Source organism: Triticum urartu, chromosome 1A (genome assembly GCF_056163025.1).
Source record: "Triticum urartu cultivar PI428250 chromosome 1A, HENAU_Tu73, whole genome shotgun sequence".
Taxonomy (NCBI): domain Eukaryota; kingdom Viridiplantae; phylum Streptophyta; class Magnoliopsida; order Poales; family Poaceae; genus Triticum; species Triticum urartu.
This window is the reverse complement of record NC_141873.1, coordinates 552,574,264-552,588,884: the sequence shown is the minus strand read 5'-3', so window position 1 is coordinate 552,588,884 and position 14,621 is coordinate 552,574,264. Positions and strand designations below refer to the sequence as shown.

Below are 14,621 nucleotides of genomic sequence, written 5' to 3'. Positions count from 1 at the left end.
TAGTACCAGTATTTATTTCCTGCACCATCTAGTAGGCTTTGCGTCTCCATGTACCGCGTATTCATTTCCGTCGAGCAGCTAACCATGCAAGTCTAATTTAAATCATCAATGAAAACGCACCAAATCAGCAGGGAGTAGACCCACATAATACGTGCCCCATTCAAGCCGCCGATATAAATATCTGACGCACGGCCTTTAATTTAGTCATTTAATTGGCAGCCAAGGCAGCGTAAATGCCTCTGACAGCCATTAAGCTACCTAGGAGGGATTAATGGGCAATTGGACATACAGATGATGTCAAACCACCGCTCATGGTAAGGTCAAACAAAAGAAACAGATATGAGATGTGATCGTGTAGTGCCATATGCCCATACCTAAGAATCAACCACACGTGATCGATTTGAGACTGACAAGATAACCTCTGCATTTATGTGCACGCCGAAGCCAATTTTCTGGTGTTCTTCTACTTTCCAGGGATCCAGCTTGAAGACGGGCTACATTACTGACATACAGAGAGAGAGAGAGAGAGAGAGAGAGGAGAGAGAGAGAGAGAGAGAGAGAGAGAGAGAGAGAGCAGGGTGACGATGCTTATGGGCGGGTGCGTCACGATGTGTAAATATCACCCAGCTTACAGGCACGGGGCATAGCTAATGGACATGGCAGCATGCAGTGAGCACCCCGCTCCTGAACTCTCCACCAAAACAGTCGACATGCTAAGGTACGAACAGGATGAGTAGACGTCAGCGTGTTCGGTAATACCTATAAATAAACAAAAGATGCATGATCAAATACAATGTCAAGATGCTAACCCGTTTCCGTTGAAGCCATTTTCTCTTATTCTGCTGCTTTTCCACAAGCTACAGCTTGAAGACGAGCTACAATGCATAGCACGAGCGAGGCGGTGTTATTGGACGACAGCCCCACACCCAGAGCAGTTATTGACCGACTCAACCTGTGTGCTCAGTCGCTATCGGACAAGCGAGTATTCATACAATGATAAATGACACCTGGCCCACTACTCCGAGGTATACCACGACGTATTCTTGTTGAACAGCAAATAACGCGTCAGGTATTGCGCAACGCCCTATAATAAGTAGTAATCATGATGTGCATCCAAACGGCCGAGATAACGGCATCGTGTGCCACCATGTCCCAAAAATTCACGTCCTTCCGCAAAAGAAAAACAAAGTTTGATTTTTGAAGGTATGTATATGTATCTGTATCCGAAGACTCTGGCAGTTGGAGTAGTTAGAGGAAATAAACGATTCCCTGCTAGTAGAATTCAGACTTCGCGCACTCGCCGATGTCTCTCGCCTCTCCTCCCTCCGTCACTCCTCCGCCTGCTCATCTTCCACCTCACCGCCCTCACGCAGCTTGGAGCGCCACGCCGCCCGCGCCGCCGCCACGGAGCGCGCGAGCTGCGGGTCCGGGACGCTCACCACGGAGGACGCGCACCACATGTTCGGCGAATTGCCGCGGCATGACACCTCGCTGTGCTCTCGCCTGCCCGCCGAGGCAAAGGGATGAGGAGGTCGGCGCACGTTCCTGCTGTACCGGAAGGGGATTCTTCTCGATCGGCTGCCATGCACGGCCTCGCCGCCGCCGCCACGCCATGGCCAAGTCTCAGGTCATTACTCATTACTCGTGACCCTGTACCGGCAGGAGATTATTCTCGGTTGCCAAGACCTCGTTTTATGGCAAGTGAACACGCATGAAGTTTTAGACCATTTTATCCTCGACATCCGTTTCATGTCGTTCTAGGCTATTGCCCCTATATTTACTTAGCCAATTCTTCACCATGCCTTTGTAAACGCACTCTCTGCCAAGGTTTTGGTTACCGAATGCGGCAATTTTACCGAAGGGGACTGGTAAATGTGGTTACCACGGTTACCGAGAAATATCGAGAAATACCGAGAATATTTCGAGCGAATTTTGTAGCTGAATTTTGAATTCAAATAAGTGAATGAACGAATATTCGAACCAGAGACCTTTCAAAACAGGAACTAGGTTGCTACTAAACACGCCAGGACCAACTCTCGTGGCATTAATTAGATCCTACGTACTTTATAGTAAATCGAGTGTTTAAATTCAAAAATTTCAAAAAGATGGTATTTTTTGCTCGGTATGGCGATTTACCGAGGGGCACGGAAATACGCGGTAACCATGGGAAATCTTGAAATTTCGACCGGTAACCAAAACAGTGCTCTCTGCACAACACAACAATACAGTCATTTAATTGTTATTTTGTTCTTTCTCACATTATAGCTTTCTATTGATTAAGTCTCACAGGCTGTTACTCCCATTGATTCATTCAGCATTGTTACTCCTTAAGGCTTACTATATTATTGATCGTGGTTGCAGCACTCCACCTATATATATGTCTCTGAGGATAAAGGCACTTCTTGGCAAGAGATCATCTAGAATATCCACTCTGCCAAAACCTTCGCCGGATCTCACTCAACAGGAATCTGAGCCAACCATTCATGGCTGAAACCATGCATCTTTCGGAGGTAATGCGTTACATCTTCTGCAAGCAAGACATGTACATTTTGTTGAGATCATCATTGATCCAGTGATTGCTTTGTTATGTGATGTTGGATAGTCGCCATCACAGGCCGGCTCACTTCTTGTGCACCTCACTTGATCTTCCTGGAATTGTCTCTCATGTCTATGTGAAGTATTTTATACTGGTCCCTCGCCCTATATATGGCTACAAGGCAAAATAGAAATTGTTCTCTACAACGGTATTGATAATCCATGGTATATTATAAACATATGTTCCTGCCAATGGAACCTCTTGGCACTCTTAATTTTGTGCATAAACCTGGTCCTGCTTGCTTCATGCTATTCGGTTATAACCTATCAATAATTATTTCTGTCTTGCTGTAGTTGAATTCTTGTTCTGTTATTTAGTGCACTTGCGCTTGTGGTTCTTCAGTGGATCATGTCAATGCAACCTCTTTGCACACTTGCATCTGCGTGGTTGCTGTGTAAACTACATCTGGCAGTTGACTCCAACTTATTTTTTGTGGTCTCTGTTGGCTGGCATTGTGCTAGCTTTTACCTCTGTGCCAGGGGAAGCTTCCTTTTTGGTGGTTGTAAGGATTTGCTTGTTGTATGCTACGTGTTGTTAATATTTGAGCTTGTTCAATTTTCTTTAAGCTTTTAAATTGGGGACGAAGGGCAAGGATCTGGACGTCCAGGTGAACGGTGAACAGTGAACAATTAACTACAGATAAGCAAACAACTTTAATAAGAATTACAAGGCAACCATCAAAATAACAGTACAGTGAAGCGCGCTTATGCTTTGAGTTATATGATTATATCTCCAGCCATATTTTGTAAATTTAAGGCAATTTTAATGAGAACAAAACATAAATTTATCACTGAAATCAGAACATATAGTTGGATATCAAGCCCCTCAAAGCTACAAAGATCAACTAATCCATGCAGGCGCACGTTGACCACAAAATGTCTATATATCTTCTCCCTAGAAATGCCATGCATGGTCGATAGCTGGATAATCTTGTTTCCACCATGTGCTTAGTATCCTACAAATTTGAGCCAATATACTTTCCATTCTTCATCTGGTGACCCAGGCACACCCCATAGGAGCACATGATACTTGCCGACCTTCTTATATCCATCTGCTACTTTTATCACAAGAAAGTAGTTGTTGCCCTTTCCAGCGGGTTGCATGCTCACATATAGCACATCAACAAGGGAGTTGTCCTTCTTGTTTACCAACTTGAACACCACAAAGCGCCCGATTTGCCAGTATAGGGCGTCATGAAAGTTCTGAACTTGCACCCATCCATTGCCAGTAGGGGCACCAGGTGGCGGTGCTGTTGCTGAGGGACTAAGTGGTGCTGGTGCCGATGCCGGTGGTGGGGCATTACCTTGATAGGTCGGAGGTGTGGCAGGGGGACTAAATTGTGGTGGCGGTGGTGGTTGGTTAACTTGGTACGTCGGAGGTGTTGCCGGTGGACTAGACATAGGCAATGGTGAAGTAGATGGAGGAGGTACGCTAGTAGTTGGTGCTATCGCTGGTGGACTCAATGGTGGTGGTGGAGGACTAGCTAAAGCTGTCGGTGGCGGACTATATGATGGTGGAGGTGGAGGGGATTGGTCATCAGCTTGGTATGCTGGAGGTGTAGCAGGGGGACTAGACAAAGGTGGTGTGGCAATGGATGGAACAGGTGGTGTACTCGATGATGGTGGTGGAGGACTTGATAGAGCTACTGGTGGACTAGATGGTGGTGGTGATGGACTTTGCTCATCGGTTGAGTCCGTTGGAGGTGTTGCCGGTGGGCTAGACATAGGCGATGGGTAACTAGATGGAGGGGATGCACTAGTGGTTGGGGCTATTGCTGGTGGACTCAATGGTGGTGGAGGAGGACTAGCTAAAGCTGATGGTGGCGGACTGTATGATGGTGGATGTGGAGGGGACTGGTCATCACCTTGGTACGTTGGAGGTGTAGCAAGAGGACTAGACAAAGGTGGTGTGGCAATGGATGGAGCCGGTGGTGTACTCGATGATGGTGGTGGAGGACTTGATAGAGCTACTGGTGGACTAGATGGTGGTGGTGATGGAGTTTGCTCATCAGTTGAGTCCGTTGGAGGTGTTGCTGGTGGACTAGACATAGGCGATGGGTAAGTAGATGGAGGAGGTGCGCTAGTGGTTGGGGCTATTGCTGGTGGAGTCAATGGTGGTGGAGGAGGACTAGCTAAAGCTGACGGTGGCGGACTGTATGATGGTGGAGGTGGAGGGGACTGGTCATCAGCTTGGTACGTTGGAGGTGTAGCAGCGGGACTAGACAAAGGTGGTGTGGCAATGGATGGAGCCGGTGATGTACTCGATGATGGTGGTGGAGGAGTTGATAGAGCTACTGGTGGACTAGATGGTGGTCGTGATGGACTTTGCTTATCAGTCGAGTCTGGTGGAGGTGTTGCTGGTGGACTAGACATAGGCGATGGGTAAGTAGATGGAGGAGGTGTGCTAGTGGTTGGTGCTATTGCTGGTGGACTCAACGGTGGTGGTGGACTAGCTAAAGTTGTCGGTGGTGGGCTGTATGATGTTGGAGATGGAGGGGACTGGTCATCAACTTGGTACGTTGGAGGTGTAGCAGGGGGGCTAGACAAAGGTGGTGTGGCAATGGATGGAGACGGTGGTGTACTCAATGATGGTGGTGGAGGACTTGATAGAGCTACTGGTGGACTAGATGATGGTGGTGGTGGAGTTTGCTCATCAGTTGGAGGTGTTGCTGGTGGACTAGACATAGGCGATGGGGGAGTAGATGGAGGAGGTGCGCTAGTGGTTGGTGCTATTGCTGGTGGACTCAGTGGTGATGGTGGTGGAGGACTAGCTAAAGCTGATGGCGGAGGACTATATGATGGTGGAGGTGGAGGGGACTGGTCATTAGCTTGGTACGTTGGAGGTGTAGCAGGGGGACTAGCCAAAGGTGGTGTGGTGATGGATGGAGCCGGTGGTGTACTCGATGACGGTGGTGGAGGACTTGATAGAGTTGCTGGTGGACTGGATGCTGGTGGTGATGTAGGAGGTTCCTCATCAGTTGAGTCTGTTGGAGGTGTAGCAGGTGGGCTAGAGGGAGGTGGTTGAGTAGTTGGAGCTATTGGTGGGGGGCTAAATGACGACGATGGTGGAGGAGGCTGATCATTAGTCGGGTTCATAGGAGGTGCCACAGTTGGGCTTGATGGAGGTGGTGAGGGAATGGCAGGGGAATTTAATGTAGGTGGTGGCGATTCATCATTAGGTTCGTAGGATGGAGGCGTAACAGGGGGATTAGATGAAGGTGTTGGTGGGGTGGCTGGAGCTAGTGGTGGGGGGCTAGACAACGGAGATGGTGGAGGAGGTTGATCATTAGTCGGGTTCATTGGAGGTAAGGTTGGTGGGCTTGATGGAGGTGGTGAGAGAATGGACGGAGGATTCAATGGAGGTGGTGGCGGTTGATCGTTAGGTTCGTAGGATGGAGGCGTAACAGGGGGACTAGATGAAGGTGTTGGTGGGGTCGCTGGAGCTAGTGGTGGGGGGCTAGATGACGTCGTTGGTGGAGGAGGCTGATCATTAGTCGGGTTCATTGGAGGTGCCGCAGGCGCACTAGATGGAGGTGGTGGGGGAATGGGCGGAGGGTTCAATGGTGGTGGTGGTGATTGATCATTAGGTTCGTAGGTTGGAGGTGTAACAGGGGGACTAGATGAAGGTGTTGGTGGGGGGCTTGAAGATGACGGCAGGGGAGGAGATTGATTGCTAGGTTGGTAGGGTGGAGGTGCAGTAGGAGGACTAGTTTCTGATGGAGGTGGAGGTGATGGAGTCATGGGTGGTGAATAGGACGGGGATGGCGGTGGTGATGGCGAACCATTACCTTGGTTTGGGGAAGGCCCAGGCGATGACGGTGTTGTCTCTTCATCATCGCACTCCTTTTCTGGTGGTCCTCGACCATCATTGTCATGGTTTTTTGGACCATGTCCGGGCTTAGGGCATTTGGGTTTTTTCACCGGCCCTACACCATTTGATTTATGATCATCACCGGCATGGGAATCCTTCCCATTTCCAACCGAAGAGCCCTTGTCATCGGCTTGGGATACATGGGCAGCTAGGACAAGAATCAGGAGGGAAAGTACTACAATGGGCAGTGATCTCATTGTAGGATGAAAACGCTAAGCGTAAACACCTACCAGAGAGCTGTTTTTGTTTGGCTTATGGGTTTGTCCAGAATGGGCAGCAATGCCAGCCATTTATAGTGGTGTTAACCTCGGTAATGGCTATGTTTCGCTAGATCTGACTTTGTAGAAGCTTCTGACACTGTCACGCACTGCACCGGCCTGCATTTGTTAATTCTTAGGTCAGCTCCTCGCAACCAGCCCGCATTTGTTTCATGTCAGATAAAAGAGGGAGAAAGAATCATCAAGCAGTATAACTCACTGGGTTTCTCTGATAATTTTATTTCGTTGACATTGTATAGGCTCCATGGTTCTCCGTGCACAGCATCTTAGCCTAGATTGCAGGGCCATGCATGGAACTAATTAATGCCTCACTGGTGGTAATGGGTTGGCCATGAGAGGCAGAGCTTGGGAGGCGTGGGCAGATTCCAAATGGAGCAGGCAAAAATTGTCAGGTGCCCTAGTTGAGCTGATTAGCAGCATAGCACAGCACCGCTGCACACGATCTAGTTGACTTCAGAGATACTCCAGTTGGCTAGCAGTGTCAGATCTGTAGCAGCAGTGCGGCGCACACATCAAATGGACGGGAGAGCTACCAAGCTGTGAGCTTTCATGGGCAGCACTGGAACCCAGGAAGCCCGGCCGATCAAAAGTCGCATCTCTCCATGTGAAGCTCCCTGCTTCTCATATCTCTAGGCAGACTTTGGATCCAGTTGATCTGACGTTGTCGATTACTAGATTCACAGGTGGTACGTGTGACCATGCACGCAATGTTGCATATGGGTGGTAGTATCGACGCCACAGCTTAGTAAGAACTCATGACCTGAAAATTATGTGAGATGGGCACATATATTATACCAGGAGGCAACAAGAATCTCAACTTATTTAAAAAATTGGAAACTGCTCCTGCAGACCTGCACCAGATCAGCTCGGCTGCTGTACATGTCAGCATCCCAAGCAAGACAGATCTCATTGATTCTCATTCCTATGCTGATCCTCTTTTCTTCTCGTCGGTGCAAAAGCTAGACCTACATCAACAGTTACATTGTTGCCCAATGCTAATTTGACAGAGTGGAAACTTAATCGTTCAAGATGCCTTTGGGTAGAAAGTAGATGAACATGGCAAACTGAAAGTGTAAGAAATATTCACTTTCTTTTCTAGAATACGTTGTGAGGAGACGCATCACATTGCATAGGAGTGCCGAGAGGCATTCAACGCCTTTGCTGACATAACACCAATACAAAGAGAGGCCCGCTGTCTAGAATCGCTAGCTCTAGCGAAATCAAGGGGTTTTCGCAAGCTGCGTGTCTCAGGTTGCATACAAGAATAAGTTTAATTTGTTCCTTCACCAGTCTGATATCCTAGATATGTCTTGATTTACATATACCCGGTGGTGTTAGGAGCATATATTTAATTACCAGGCATCCTGCATTTAGTCCTTGAGATGTTCTGAAGTGGCACAGGACGGAACATAAGCGCACAAGTATACTATGCAACCATGTTTGGTACAAAAAAATGCTCAATAAATTCAACTTATTTGTGCTTGATTTGTTCTGCTTGTTTTTTTGCCACCAGCGTGGCTGATTGAGAAGGGTTTTTTTTTATGTAAATGTGCATACCAAGCAATGTACTGCAAATAACTGTAAAATCGACCTAAATCCACTATGTGTTGCGGATGCCATTTTCAGGAATACTAGTTCCCATTTAACTATGATCTAGCTGACCTCCTGACCTCTAGTTCCGATTTCAGGAATACTAGTTCCCGTTTCAGGAATACTAGTTCACAATGTTCTGCTAGCCTCCTGACCTCTTGTTCCCTATGTTATTTCTAGCTGCTAAATGTCATGGTGCAGTTGTTCCATATGTTCTTTTTATTCCTCTTCGGTCAGGAAGGTCATGCGTTCTGGCATGCTCCTTGGTTATTTTCATTTCGGAGTGGCTAGTTTCTGCTCAGTCCTGTTTGTATTTTAGAATAGTCTGTTAAACATAAATGTAGATGTTCTGCTTTGTGCAACATCTGTTAGGTATGGTGTTAGATATTCTTCTTTAAATTACTGCAGATTTAATGTTCTTTTATTTTCCGATGTATTGCTTTAAAGAACATGGCCTTAAAGGGTGTGGGTTTAAAATTCTTCAAATACGAATACTTCAGTGAGTGCTCCAAAATTACCTTTTTTTGTACATCTACTTATCTTGTCGCCATCATTGGTCATTTCTAATATATTTTATTGATATTCAGAGAATACTTAGTTTATGTACTACATGCTGGACGAAAATAATTTTCATATATGAACATATCATGGCTAATTGGTAATTTTGCTTCATGTTGGATGCTTTTTTGACCTTCTGGGAGATATGATATGAGAAAGTGTTTCAAGCTTTCAACCTCTGTCCATTAAGTTTATATATAGACTACTACTCTATGAAGATATGAGAGTGAATGCCATGCGATACAGCTTAACCTTGCTAACTGTACTCTGAACCGAGCCTGCCTTTTGTCTCTCGGGATGGTAAAATTTCACCGGTACATATATCACAAGTGAAACTGAACTTGGGAGTTCCTTCCATGTAACAAAATATTTGGTGAGACTTTAGCTAATCACTTCAATTTTTTTCTTAAAATTCTGTTATCATTCTTTGCGCATCATTGTCGGTGTGTTCTGCCTGGCGTGCAGTCACCAGTCCATGAGGGATTCTTCGTGATTTGGGCCTGCGGCGGTCATCCTTAGCCAGGAGAGGATCTCACGCCAAGTCTGCCTGGCAAAGGGGCACTCCAAAAGTTGTACTAAATCAGCGACGATTAATATGGATCAGAGGGAGTATTAAAAAGTTACATTTGGGATGACTAGGTCTTATATCTGATTCTCTCGAACAGTTATGCATGTTAAATATATCATCTGGGAGAATATTTTTCTGTTTTGTGTTCCTTGGTAGGAGCTTCTCACGGCTATATTATTTTTGTGCAACCAAATGTTGGAAGAAATGCTAGAAATGGGAGCATATCTGTTCATTAGGAATTGCCTAGATGTTAGTGAGTTGAATCTTGAAGCTGTATCCATTGGATTGCACTTTTTACCATAGTGAAAATGTGGAGCTACCTGGAAACGTGAGTTCTCTGTTGATATTGGCCAATATTTTCTATGCACATCGCTTTGTTTCGCTATGGCTTGTTTCTTTGAGCCTTTACACGCCTTCCCTAGTTATAGGTTCCAGTTGAAGTTTTGAAGTTCTCGATTTAAATCTCCAATTTGCATTAGGGTGCTAGCAGTCTATGCATGCACATGACGCCACTGCTAGCGCTTGAGTTTTAAATATACGACATATTGTTATGTTATGTATAGCAGTGAGATTACTTAACAGTTAACAGTGAGATACTTAAAAGTGCGTAATGGCCTGCCCACAGAACATGTACAATAATACTGTCCTTGTTCAGTCACTCGTTCTGATTGTCTGTCTGCAGAAAAAGAGAGGAGTTCCTTGTCGATCGATCAACTCATGTTGTTGTACCAGTGATTTTTTTGGAGCCACCTGTACGGATGCATAAACTTGTTCCATATTCGTCAGGTGAGGCCTTGACGACATTTTGCTGTCGTCGGTCGAGCCAAGCGAGCTGGAGGTCGAGGGAGGCGCTGTCACGCTGGACGACCAATGATAACAGCGGTCAGGAATCCAAGTGCTGAAGCGGCATCCTTCATGAGAGGCATTGTCTGCATATTTGTTCTTTAGCGACCCTAGCTGTGAGAAACTGAGAATGCGGGATCGGTACCTTTTTCAGAGAGATTCTGGGGAAGATTTTTACCAATCCTTGCTGCTGCTGATCCTGTTTTGATACCACCTCAGCTCATCGTGGCTTTTATCCTATCTCACTTGGTTGAAACAATTTTGTACTGTAATTACCAGCTGGAGGTTACAGAGTGTTGGTTGAAACGATATTTCTGCCTTCTATAAAGCTGTGGCATGCTCTTGGCGTGCTCTAATTTTTTATTTTTTAACAGCTGGAGGTTCATGCCATCCAGTCCGATGATCAAATGGTATGAGCACTCTGTATAAAAGGCACAATATAAAGTGTTAACAACATTGTTTATTTATAATCTGGTGTTTTTCTGTGATCTACTGTCTGGTTTAACCAATGGAGTCTAAGTGGCAAGTTGTGCTTTCATTGGTAACCAGCTGGTAACAAGCCGCCCCCTCTAAGATCTGGTTCTGCCATCTAGAAAGAAAGAAAAAAGACATGGTTCTGCCAACGCTGAAATTTTGTTGTTGATGCAGTTTCTGAATACTGCATCTTGGTAGAAAGGTTCACTTATTGAAGAGGTTCCCCTAAAAAAAACTTATTGATGAGGTCGCCGGTGCTCAAGGGTGTGTTTGGTTGCCAGCATAACACCCAACCAAGCCCTGGGGATGCAACCCGTTTGGTTACCAGCGCGTGTGGCCGAGCCTGCATAGCACGGTACTCATAGCAGCCCAAGCCTAGCTCTAGAGGAAGTGATCGAATAGATCGTGTCCAACGAGTCAGGCCCGATTGAGGGAAAGGACGGCATGTGGCTGCAGGCGGTTACACACGCGGGCACGAGTGGGAGACGTCATGTTGTTTCCCGAAGTCATGCCATAAATCCCCTGATCTCTATCTCACCGATCACTATCCCTCTCTCCACTATCACCCTCTCTCTCACTGGGGCGGCGGAGGGTATCAGCGGGTCGAAGATCTAGATGGCGAGCACCGACGGTGACCGCCAGCTTCATCACCCCTCCATCATCCCTTCGTTAATGGCGCTAAGCCCTTGTCTGCCTGATTTAGGGATCCATGTACCCACTGATTTGGGTTTATGGTTAGATTTAGGGTTCACACAACCCGATTAGGGTGTTGATTAAGTGTTTCATACAACTTGATTAGGGTCTGGATATGAGATTCGATTTGGGTGTCCAAGTACGGTTAGATTTGGGTATCTCCATGGGGGTTAGATTAGGGTGTGGATATGGGGTTCGATTGGGGTGTCCAACTCCGATTAGATTTGTGTGTTGATATAGGGCTCGAATTGGTCTTGTCGGCATGAAAACTCTTGATCTTTCTATAGGGGCTTGTCGGCAATGATGATGGCCTTCCTGTCGTGGTAGATGAACATGTTTTCCATGTCGGTTTGAATGTTACTGCCAATCCTTGGCAACTTTTGTAAACACATGGACACCATCTCACGTAAGATCAAACTCAAGACGAACACCGGTTGCACCTAGAAGGTCAAGCTCACAGAGATCAACGGGAGGCTAGCCATGGATCAGGGGTGGGTCGGCTTTGCTGTTGCTCACCAGATCCCGATCGGCTACCTCATCACTTTAAAGGTGATGATCCTGCACACCTTCAAGGTGCCAACCGCACGACGAAGCACTTGCCTTCGCTGTTATTATGACTATTGATATGTCTCCGTCGTATCTACTTTTCCAAAAACTTTTGCCCTTCTTTTGGACTCTAACTTGCATGATTTGAATGGAACTAACCCGGACTGACGTTGTTTTCAGCAGAATTACCATGGTGTTATTTATGTGCAGAAACAAACGTTCTCGGAATGACCCGAAACTTCATGGAGCAACTTTTTGGGAAATATAAAAAATACCTGCAAAAGATGAAGGCCAGGGGGCCCACCACCTGTCCACGAGGGTGGGGGGCGCGCCCCCTACCTCGTGGGCCCCCTGGTGCCCCTCCTACTCCAACTCCAACTCTATATATTGTGTTTCGGGGAGAAAAAAAGCCAGAGAGAAGAATTCATCGCGTTTTACGATACGGAGCCGCCACCAAGCCCTAAAACCTCTCGAGAGGGCTGATCTGGAGTCCGTTCGGGGCTCCAGAGAGGGGAATTCGTCGCCATCGTCATCATCAACCATCCTCCATCACCAATTTCATGATGCTCTCCGCCGTGCGTGAGTAATTCCATCGTAGGTTTGGTGGACGGTGATGGGTTGGATGGGATCTATCATGTAATCGAGTTAGTTTTGTTAGGGTTTGATCCCTAGTATCCACTATGGTCTGAGATTAATGTTGCTATGACTTTGCTATGCTTAATGCTTGTCACTAGGGCCTGAGTGCCATGATTTCAGATCTGAACCTATTATGTTTTCATCAATATATGAGTGTTCTTGATCCTATCTTGCAAGTCTATAGTCACCTATTATGTGTTATGATCCGTTAACCCCGAAGTGACAATAATCGGGATACTTACCGGTGATGACCGTAGTTTGAGGAGTTCATGTATTCACTATGTGTTAATGCTTTGTTTCGGTACTCTATTAAAAGGAGGCCTTAATATCCCTTAGTTTCCGTAAGGACCCCGCTGCCACGGGAGGGTTGGAAAAAAGATGTCATGCAAGTTCTTTTCCATAAGCATGTATGACTATATTCGGAATACATGCCTACATTGCATTGATGAACTGGAGCTAGTTCTGTGTCACCCTAGGTTATGACTGTTACAAGATGAACCGCATCCGGCATAATTCTCCATCACCGATCCATTGCCTACGAGCTTTCCATATATTGTTCTTCGCTTATTTACTTTTCCATTGATATTGCTATCATCACTACAAAATACCAAAAACATTACTTTTACTACTGTTACCTTTTGCTACCGTTATCACTACTATCATATTACTTTGCTACTAAATACTTTTCTGTAGATACTAAGTTTCCAGGTGTGGTTGAATTGACAACTCAGCTTCTAATACTTGAGAATATTCTTTGGCTCCCCTTGTGTCGAATCAATAAATTTGGGTTGAATACTTTACCCTCGAAAACTGTAGCGATCCCCTATACTTGTGGGTTATCAAGACTATTTTCTGGCGCCGTTGCCGGGGAGCATAGCTCTATTCTTTGAGTCACTTGGGATTTATATCTGCTTATCATTATGAAGAACTTGAGAGATCCAAAAACCAAGATTTATCCATCAACTATGAGGGGAGGTAAGGAACTGCCATCTAGCTCTACACTTGATTCATCTTCTGTTTTGAGTAAGCTTGCGACACCTAAAACTGCTTCTGCTATTCGTTCTGATATGTCGCATGTTATTGATGATGCTACTTCTGCTATACATGATACTTATGATGAAACTACTTCTATGCTTGATACTACTGTGCCACTTGGTGAATTTCTTGATGAACAACTTGCTAGGGCTAGAGAGATTGAAAATATTGAATCTGATAATACTGATGAAAGTGATGATGAAGAATCACTTGTTATTCCTGAGGGTTATATTTTTGATCAAGAAGATTCTTTAGCTATTTTAGCTTGCAAAGATAGATACGAACTTAAGAGGTTATTAGCTAAATGGAACAAGCAATCTCTAAATGCTAGAATGAAACCTGACCCTGCTTTTGCTACTTCACCTATCTGTGTTACCGATAAGGATTATGAATTCTCTGTTGATCCTAATATAATTACTTTGGTTGAATTTGATCCTTTTCATGGCTATGAATCTGAAACTGTTGTGGCACATCTTACTAAATTGAATGATATAGCTGATACGTCTCCAACGTATCTATAATTTTTGATTGCTCCATGCTATATTATCTACTGTTTTGGACTATATTGGGCTTTATTTTCCACTTTTATATTATTTTTGGGACTAACCTATTAACCGGAGGCCCAGCCCAGAATTGTTGTTTTTTACCTATTTCAGTGTTTCAGATAAACGGAATATCAAACAGAGTCCAAATGGAATAAAATCTTCGGGAACGTGATTTTCTCACCGAACGTGATCCAGGAGACTTGGACCTTGCTCCAAGGAACAAAAGAGGCGGTCACAAGGGTGGGCCCCCCTAGGGCGCGCCCCCTGCCTCGTGGGCCCCTCGTTGCTCCTCCGGCGTACTTCTTCCTCCTATATATACACACGTACCCCCAAACGATCAGAACAGGAGCCAAAAACCTAATTCCACCGCCGCAACTTTCTGTATCCAC

General features: G+C 45.7%; 1 protein-coding gene and 1 long non-coding RNA gene across 2 annotated transcripts; one reads left to right on the top strand and one right to left on the bottom strand.

The window, feature by feature from the left end:
• The first annotated feature begins 1,131 nt into the window (after nt 1-1,131).
• LOC125530913 (uncharacterized) lies at nt 1,132-10,543 on the top strand. The gene is made up of 3 exons (XR_007293015.2): nt 1,132-1,627; nt 2,362-2,510; nt 10,143-10,543. It is a non-coding gene; the product is annotated as an uncharacterized LOC125530913 (long non-coding RNA).
• Nucleotides 3,301-6,738, bottom strand: LOC125530901 (uncharacterized). Its single transcript, XM_048695321.2, has one exon. It carries the CDS (start codon nt 6,661-6,663, stop codon nt 3,544-3,546), a length of 3,120 nt encoding a protein of 1,039 aa, XP_048551278.2. The 5' UTR covers nt 6,664-6,738; the 3' UTR covers nt 3,301-3,543.
• Nucleotides 10,544-14,621: the final 4,078 nt, after the last annotated feature.